This window comes from Armigeres subalbatus, chromosome 2 (genome assembly GCF_024139115.2).
Source record: "Armigeres subalbatus isolate Guangzhou_Male chromosome 2, GZ_Asu_2, whole genome shotgun sequence".
NCBI lineage: Eukaryota > Metazoa > Arthropoda > Insecta > Diptera > Culicidae > Armigeres > Armigeres subalbatus.
Window position 1 is genome coordinate 52,888,440 of NC_085140.1, and position 10,151 is coordinate 52,898,590.

The window sequence follows — 10,151 nt, forward strand, 5'->3', positions numbered from 1 at the left end:
CTTTTGTTTTCGATATTTTATCAAAATTCAACACTCAATCATGCAGCAATATAACGATGTGATATGCTTGAGATACCTGCTTGATTATAGGGACTTGAAAAAGAATTTATTTGCAGTAACTAACCGAATATAAAAATGTTCACATTAACGATTGCGCCCTAACACCGGTTCTAAGCTTCGATGCAGAGTACACGAGCTTTGTTCGCCAGTGACAGGCGTATGAGGCCCTTGGTTTTGATGGTTTCAGCGGCTGATGTCAAAAATATCGACCGTGATGTTGGATGCTGTCAGCTGTATACACGGTTTGCATCCATCTACCGAAAACGAAAATTAAACAACTCAAAACAAGCACAGGGTCTGTTCAAATATTACGTAACGCGAAAAACGTTGTTTTTAAGAACCCCCCACCCCCTCGTAACAATCTGTAACAAAATTTAGAACTACCCCCACCCCTATGCGTAACGCGTAACAAATACATTTTTTTTTAAATCTTGTTTTTGGTAGAATTTGAACCACGATACAATAAATTATTATTTTTTGTGTATTTTATGCTATTTTCAAGACAACAACTGTATTTTTGAAAAAATTAAATATTTTTCTCAATTGTTACGCGTAACAATTTCTCGAAAGACCCCCACCCCCTATATTTTGCGTAACAAATCGTAACAAAAATAAAACAACCCCCCACCCCCACAAACCCACAGTGATATTTTGTTAGTAGCGTGAGGTTACAAAAAACAGATAGGCATCATAGAACAAACTGCATGTTTCAAAGTAGGCTCTTTAGGTAATCGTCGAACGGCACCCACGTATACGAGGCGAAAGAAAGAGACAGCAAAGCATGCCGTGCTGATCTGTCTTATGCGCGATGTTCAAAAAAGCTTGACTTCCACCGCTAGGTTCGCTTGCGCCCTTGCGTTCGCAAGTGACAGGCGTATGGGGGCGTATACGCCCCATATATGGGGGCCTTCGCTGATACCACGGGGTAAATAACCACATTTGGGTAAATAAATTTTCCGTTGGGTACTTTTTTAACATGGGAGTAAAGGCATAAACTACTTCGACCCTATACTTACTCAATTTTGGCTTCCCGTACGGATGGTCGAAATTGGGAGAATTAAACTCACTATTGGGTAGTTTATTTCTTCCGTGGATACTTTGACCATGATGCTGTCGATTATTGGAATGAACAAAAGCTGGCACTTTACTGACGGTTTTACGTTTTATATCGATGAAAAGATCGAAAAGTTTTTTGTTTACTAGCCAGTTGACAGTGGCGCGAAAATTTATCAACGTTGTTGAGTTGCACCCCGAGATAGATCTATCACCTCGATCTCGATCACCTCTGCGCATATTTTTATTCTATAATTTTATTTCTTCCCAATAAATAATAATATTTATACACCAGTTTGAACATAATGCCGGAACAAAATGAAGGTAATCAAACAGGAGCGGAAAAATTCAATCCGGACTCAATGCAAGACCTACTTCCGATCTATTACAAACGTCTTTTCCCTCACAAGATGTTTTATCGCTGGATGTCTTACGGCCTCTGTAAGTACTCGTTTCTAAATTTAATGAAGCAAATAAAATTGAGTTCATATACCTATAATCTTCAAATTTCAGCGGAACCAGCGATATTTTCAAACCGCGAGTTCTCATTCACCCTGCAAGACGATATCTATATCCGGTACCAGTCGTTTGAGAATCAGTCCGAACTGGAGAAGGAAATTTGTTCGAAAAACCCGTTCAAGATCGACATCGGCGCTGTTTACAATGTTCGCCCTAAGGATCATCGGGCCAGCACAGTCATGAAACCAGTCCAACGTGAACTGGTATTCGATATCGATATGACCGATTACGATGAAATTCGAACGTGCTGTAACGAGGCGAACGTTTGCCCCAAATGTTGGAAGTTCATGACCATTGCTTGTAAAATAATAGATACGGCCCTGAGGGAAGATTTTGGCTTCGAACACTTGCTGTGGGTTTTCAGTGGTCGTCGAGGTATCCATTGTTGGGTGTGTGATAAAACGGCACGTCATCTGAACGGCAAAGGTCGCTCCGCGATTGCATCCTATTTGCACATTTTGGTCAGCGGAGGTGAGGGGTCTGTAACGCGAGTTAACTTGGGCAGAAAAATACATCATTCGATCAAGCGAGCCCACCGGATAATCGAGCCACTCTTTGAGGAAATCTGTTTGGTGGAGCAGAATATGTTTGGTACCTCGGATGGACTTAGGAAGCTTCTGGCCATGGTCAAAGACGAAGGAGTTCGACTTGACTTGGACAAAAAATTGCAACCACTTGCGGGGGATTCGAAAGCTGTATGGAATGCGTTTGTGGCGTATTTTGAAGCCTACCGGGTGTCGGGCCTGAAGAAGAATTGGCGGTTGAAATACATCGTCGAGGAGGTACAGCTAGCGTTGACCTATCCCAGGATTGACATCAATGTCAGTAAAGGGTTTAACCATCTGTTGAAATCACCTTTCTGCGTGCATCCTAAAACCGGGAAGGTGTGCGTTCCGTTCAATCCTAATGTGGCAGATAAATTCGATCCAACGCGGGTACCTAGTATTACGTAAGTTTTATTTTTATTTTGCTATCATTTGATAAAGTTAGGGTTTTCAGTAATGGGTCTCCAGTTAGCCTTGCAAGCAAAGGCGTAGTATTGCTAATCCGGAGATTGCGAGGTCTATTCTCGGTCCGGTCTAGGATGTTTTCGGTGGGAAATATTCTCGACTGGACTCTCTGGGCATAGTGTATCCATTCCATTGTACTTACCACACAAGATACATACTCACTTATGCAATGGCGGGGATAGTAAAGCTTTCAATTCATAACTAAAGAAATTCTAAAGAGAATACTAAGTTGAAAAGCAGGCCAATTTCCAGTCGGAATGTAGAGCCATAGGCGAGTAGGCATTTGATAAAGCTGTGTAACATTTAACGTTTCCTTAATTCTAAATAGTCTTCTTCTATTTCTTTTTTTTTGCTAAATGATAAAAAATAATGATAACTTTTAAATTTTCCATCGACTGTTTTGCATTCCCAAATACAACACCACCAAACACATTTCATATTCTATTTCATAATGTTCAAACTAAATTAAATCCATTTTTCATCCGTCAGAGCTCTACTGAACGAGGTAAATACATTCGACCAGAAACAGGCCGCTGATGGAGAGGAGGAAAGGTCACGAATCAAAGACTACAAAAAGACGAGTATGTTTAAGGGCACCGTTATCTTTGAAGAATTTCTTAGAAAGCTAGAACAAACATTCAAAGGCAAAGCTATTTTGACGAGCGACAAGAAAATGGAATTTTAGTTTCTAGTTTTTAGTTTTAAGCTTTCTAATTTTATTTGATAAAATAAAAAATAATTGTTTGAAATCATGTTATAATTTCATACATAATAGTACATTTAACCCTCTTTTTACTACATTTCATTATACATCACTTCGTTTTATAGCCTCCTGTTCACGACACGTGACGAAAAAAGAATTAATTTGTTGACATCCATAAGTAAACCAATAAGAAGGCAGTCTTAGAAACCCAAAGAACTTAGTAGTTGGTTTGCACCTTCAACATTTCCCATGAATAATTGTTCCATTCCAGCTCATCCAAGAATTCCCTGCAGTGTGCAAGCGCAACCAAAGCACGGGTCTGATGTTTTAATAGAGGTAATAAACTATAGAGAAAGATTGTCGCTGTCGTCACTGGCGAAACATCTTCTGCTGGCGAGGATAGGGCACTAAATGGCAACGAAGGAAAAATCATTACGTTTTGACAGATAGGTACCCAACATGTTTGGGGACGATAACAAAGGGAACCACAGCGACAATCGTCCTCTATAGTTTATTGCCTCTATTGATGTTTTGATTATATATATTTATGTAGCACAGATGTTTTCTCTATAGTGCTGTCCAATGAGAGCTTGAAGTAGCTCGAAGTTTCTCCCTGTCCTGCTCATGCCCATTTGTTGACAAGAAAGAACGAGCAGGACGGGAACAACTTCGAGCTACTTCGAGCTGCTCATTGGACAGCATTTATGTTTACTGTCTATAGTTCCATATATGGAACTGTCACTGTGGACCGCATCCATCAATTCCTTCCCGTTATTACTCTTAAGGCTGTCAGTGCGGTCGCTTCAATGTTGGCTACCAACACACTTAAATTATAAATATTTCACAGATTTCGGTGAAATTTCACCGAAATCTCAACAGCAGAACTTTCGGTAAAAAGTTTTTCAAATCACCGAACAATCTGTAAAGTTCAAGAAAAGTCACCTGTCAGAAATACCGAATTGTTCTGTAATTTTTTACAGATTTTCTGTGATTTTGTTTTTGTTTTGAAACAAATATCACCGAACGTTTCGGTACTTTTTCACAAATTTTCTGTGAATTTCTCTTCGTTTCGCCGAATAGTTCAGTGATTTTTTACAAAACAGCTTAACAATGTTGTTAATGTTACTAATATTTGCTGCTGTAAAAATCAGATGATTTGTAAAATGTGAATGTTATTCGGATTTAATGACATGAAAATATAGTATGTATTGAAGTTAAACATAACAAAGTTTTTATTCTCATTTTCATATTATTTTATGCAATTATGGGCAAGAGCAAGCAAGAATTTGCATCCGGTCGTGCTCAACTTCTCTAATCCCATAAAAACTGCAATAATGAAAAGTTATAACTGCTTGATTTATGTGTCTATGCAGTCCGGTAAGGTAATATAGCCGGGAACGCTGACTAGCCAGAAAAAAAAACAGAAGAACGACTGAAAATAACAAAGTACTTTATCGTACTTACGAAAAATACTGACCTATCGATTATACTTCGAACCTTTTCCGACACTTCCTTAATTTTCCAACAGTGAAGATTTATTACACCTGCTGCCGTTTGTGATTGACTTCAATATGGCCGACAAGTGTTTGACAGCAACGATTTTACAGAAGTTCTGTAAAAGCACGCAAATCCATGACAGTAGTTATTTTTACCGAACTTTCTGTGATTATTTTACAGTTTTTCGGTAGCTTGTCAATGTCGCCAAACGTTCGGTGTATTTTATTCCGTTATTTTTGAATTTCCCAAAATTCACAGAAATATCTGTAAAACCTCCGCTCACAGATAGATTCCGGTAAAAAAATTCACAGAATTCTGCGATCTATTTTAAGTGTGAAACGAGCTGTTTTGGTGGAATACAAATGTCATTCCCCTGAACCAAAGTCTTGAGGGCTACACGCGTATTCAAAGGTTTGCTATCTCTAAAAACCCTGATTAATCCACCTAGCAGTGATGGTGCCTTTCTCGTGCATTATAAAAATAGTATTTTGGCCATTTCTTCTGAGCCCATAGTCCGATCTGGCCAATTTTCAATAGGAAACAATGGGAGAGTATTCTGCGTCGAATGCAACTTGTTGCGAGTAAATCGGTTAAGGATAAGTACCTGAAAAATGAGTGACACACACACACACACACACACACACACACACACACACACACACACACACACACACACACACACACACACACACACACACACACACACACACACACACACACACACACACACACACACACACACACACACACACACACACACACACACACACACACACACACACACACACACACACACACACACACACACACACACACACACACACAAGGGGCAGCAGGGACTATGTCCAAGGGCTTGACGACCCCTCCCCATGGCCACTGCGAGTTAGGGGGCTTGCCTAGGACGTGGTGGGGTTTGACAGTGGGCTCTGTTAAACCTCTATAAAAAGCTGCACGTGTCCGCAAACAAGCCCTACCAAAGCGACCGTGTGCCGCTCAAAGCGCACAAGCCCAGCAGGAGTGCCAACCGGCACATCAGGATTAATACCAGTGAGATCCTGATTATGGTATACTGGCCACGGCAATTGACATCGGACGATTCTCGGATTATGGATAGGATTAGACTAAGGACACTCTGTGGTACTTGTACCATGGTACAAGAGAACAAGAAAATTATTCCAAGACTATCTTTAATAAAGACAATAATTGGTATGGTACTCATTTCAAGATTCTTGTACCATGGTACTTGTACCACCAGTGTGTCATTAGTATTAGACGCATATAAGCTGACAGTTGAGCTATTCTGCTTCCTGAGTAAAACGAGTGACATCTTTTTGAAATGGCTAGCAGGCTAATGGTTCGACTGCCTCCGTCCCGGTAAACAACCTGGCAGGCCTCCGGTAACGCTCAAAACCTGTCACCTTTACCGGTGGGTAGTAGGTTCAGATGCACCATTCCTGATTTACGCCGATCCGGCTCTGAACACGGTGCTATAAGGCACCGGAGTCAACCCTTGCATGGACCTCACTGTTTACATAGGGACCCATGGGATCACAAAAGGCGACTATCTACAACAGGTAGAGATAACGGCCCGGAGGGGGGACCCGTATAGAATGGAAAACCAAACCAAAAACAACGAAGGAGCAGGCGAAGAGAATGTTTTCGCAAGGAGCGGAAAGTTGCTGAGATCACCAGCATCGACAATGAAAGCGGTGGATAGGACCAGTGATAACAACCAGCAGGTCAAGAAACAAAGACCTCCAGGAGAACTAGAGATTCTGAATCAGATGCTCACACCGAAAGCGGGAGGCAGTGCCTTTCAAGAAAGCTTTCAATTAGGGAGGTCCAGCATGACGGAAGTAAGGAGAAAAGTAAATGAGCTCTACGAGTTCATTTAAGACAGAAACAATGTGCACACTAAGGTCAAGGAAATTGTTGACGTGTATTAAATCCGCTGTTACAGCTGCTGAACGCGAACAAAAATCGCTGAGGTTGAGAGCTGAAACTGCTGAAAAGACGCTGATAGAGAATGCGGAAAGAACAATCAACGAAGCAGAAGTTACTCGCACGGAGAAGCGGGTTAGGGATTCTCCAGGGGAGGAAGAAGTTCCAAAAAAACCAAAAAACGTGATGGCGTGCGAAGGAAAAAAAGGTAACGAAAGAAAAGACACTGAATGGCGTACCGTCGAGAGGCAGAAGGAGAAGAGGAAAAAAGAGAAAGATAACGGCGAAAATAAAAAGTCAGAACGAACAAAGCAAAACCCCAGAGCTCGTAGAGTGATGTACAAAGGCGATGCGCTAATCGTGGAGGCATACAACTAAACTTCGTATGCTGCACTACTCAGGAAAGTATAAGACGACCCTGAGTTGAAGATAATTGGGCAAAAACGTGGTGAAAACCAGGCGCACTCAGAAAGAAGAGATGCTCTTCGAGTATACCCCTCGATCAAGAGTTCGGCCTTCAGGGAACTCATCGCCAAATCTTTAGACGAGGAGGCAACGATTAGAGCCCTGACCCAGGAGGTTTTAATCGAATGTAGGGATTTGAACGAGATCACCACTGCCGATGATCTGAGAGATACACTAAACGCGCAGTGTAACCTGGGGACATTCCAATGTCGATACGGTTGAGGAAATCGTATGGAGGCACACAAACGGCGACGATTCGACTGCCGGTAGAAGCGGCCAACCGGCTTATGAAGACTGGGAAAGTCAAAGTGGGATGGTCGGTGTGCTCTCTGAAAGCCATCCCTAGAGTTTCCAAACAAATGGAGAGATGTTTCAAGTGCATGGACTTCGGACATCTGGCAAAAAACTGCAAGGGTCCTGACAGATCTACACTTTGCAGGAAATGTGGCGGGGTAGGACATTTTGCTATAGACTGCACGAAACCAGCAAGATGTATGCTTTGTAAAGTGGAGGACGGAAACGACCACATGACGGGTGGCTTTAAATGTCACGCATATAAAAAGGCGATTACAGGCCAACAGTGATGGAGATAACCCAAGTAAACCTCAATCATTGCGACACTGCTCAGCAACTGTTGTGGCAGTCTACAACGGAATCTAACTGTGATGTCGCAATCATTGCAGAGCCGTATCGAGTTCCTCACGATAACGGTAATTGGGTAACGGATAAAGAACGGATAGCTGCGATACAAGTTATGGGCCGATATCCCATACAGGAAGTAGTCGATAGCTCACACGAGGGATTCGTAATCGTCAAAATCAATGGTATCTTTGTATGTAGTTGCTACGCACCGCCAAGGTGGCCTATAGAGCGGTTTAACCAGATGCTGGATGTGCTCACCGACACGCTAATCGGCCGAAATCCAGTAGTTATCGCAGGAGATTTCAATGCCTGGGCAGTAGAGTGGGGCAGTAGGCTAACCAACGAAAGAGGCTACAGTTTGCTGGAGGCTTTAGCAAAGCTGGAAGTTAGACTGTGTAACGAAGGGAACGTTAGCACATTCCGCAAAGACGGTCGGGAATCCATAATCGATATCACGTTCTGTAGCTTGTGTCTGATGGGAGATATGAACTGGAGAGTTAGTGAGGATTACACTCACAGTGATCACCAGGCCATCCAGTACAGCGTCGGCCAGAGAAACCCTACGTCGATACATAGGATGAGATCTTGCGAGAGGATGTGGAAAACGCAGTACTTTGACAAGGACCTTCTAGTCGAATCACTTCGTGCGGCAAGTGGTAATCTAAACCTTAATGCAGATCAGTTAACAGAAACTGTAGCGAGGGCATGTGATGCATCAATGCCGAGAAGATTGGAACCACGCAATAGGCGACGTCCGGCTTACTGGTGGAACGAGTCACTCAGGGATCTTCGTTCTGCTTGTTTAAGGGCAAGAAGACGCGTTACAAGATCGCGAACAGAAGAGGATAGAGAACAGAATAAGGTAGTATTTCGTGCGGCTAGGGCAGCATTGAACCGCGAGATCAAGTTGAGCAAGTTGAACTGCTACAAGGAGTTGTGCCGCGAAGCCGATGCCAATCCGTGGGGCTACGCTTATCGGACGATAATGGCAAAGACCAAAGGACCAACAACGCCAGTTGAAATGTGCCCGGAGAGGCTAAAGATAATAGTGGACGGTCTCTTCCCGCATCACAGCCCAACGCTGTGGCCATCAACTCCGTACGATGATGAAGACGACGCTGTTGATGCTACGGTCTCCAGCGAAGAGCTTGAAGTTGTCGCGAAAGCTCTGAAGGTTAAAAAAGCTCCTGGTCCGGACGGAATTCCCAATGTAGCATTGAGGACTGCTCTACTGGCGTTCCCGGACATGTTTAGGACGGTAATGCAAAAATGCCTGGAAGAAGGCAATTTTCCAGATAGATGGAAGATACAGAAGCTGGTGCTGTTGCCAAAACCAGGTAAACCGCCTGGGGATCCAACATCGTACAGGCCCATTTGCTTGTTGGACACCCTCGGAAAACTCTTGGAACGGCTTATTCTCAACAGGCTATCAAAGTACACAGAAGGTGAGCGTGGTCTATCGAATATGCAGTTCGGATTCCGGAAGGGTACATCGACGGTGGACGCAATCCGGGCTGTCGTTCAGAGGGCCAAGATGGCCTCTAAGCAAAAAAGGACAGGTGGTCGGTACTGTGCTGTCGTATCAATCGATGTTAAAAACGCGTTCAACAGCGCTAGCTGGAAGGCTATCGCTGAAGCACTGCATAGTATGCGTGTCCCGGCGTACTTATGCAGGATTTTGAAGAGCTATTTCGAGAATCGTATCCTGACTTACGAAACAAACATCGGGCAAAGGTCGATCAGGGTCACAGCAGGAGTGCCACAAGGTTCTATACTCGGACCCATTCTTTGGAATGCGATGTACAATGGAATACTAACGCTTAAGCTGCCCAAAGGAGTCGTGATCGTTGGATTTGCCGATGACGTTGTCTTGTCGATAACGGGTGAGAATCTAGAGGAGGTGGAAATGCTGGCAGCTGAAACGATCGATATAATCGAAAACTGGATGGCTAGTGTCAGTTTACAATTGGCTCACCACAAAACAGAAGTTGTTTTGGTGAGTAACTGCAAAGTCGCACAGAGTGTGGAAATTTCTGTCGGAGGGCACGTAATTCGGTCTCAGCGTTCACTGAAACACCTGGGGGTGATGATAGACGATCGGTTAAATTTTAATAGCCACGTTGACTATGCCTGCGCGAAGGCTGCGAAGGCAACCACAGCGTTAGCCCGAATCATGCCAAATGTTAGGGGTCCGAAGGGTTGTAGAAGGCGGCTTTTGGCGAGCGTTTCATCATCGATCCTGACGTACGGTGTCCGCGCCT

The 10,151-nt window shown here is 43.3% G+C and overlaps 1 protein-coding gene across 1 annotated transcript; it reads left to right on the forward strand.

The window, feature by feature from the left end:
- The first annotated feature begins 1,278 nt into the window (after positions 1-1,278).
- On the forward strand, positions 1,279-3,382 carry LOC134214398 (DNA primase small subunit). The gene is made up of 3 exons (XM_062693777.1): positions 1,279-1,554; positions 1,627-2,581; positions 3,132-3,382. Exons 1-3 carry the CDS (start codon positions 1,419-1,421, stop codon positions 3,325-3,327), a joined length of 1,287 nt encoding a protein of 428 aa, XP_062549761.1. The 5' UTR covers positions 1,279-1,418; the 3' UTR covers positions 3,328-3,382.
- The last annotated feature ends 6,769 nt before the right edge of the window (positions 3,383-10,151 follow it).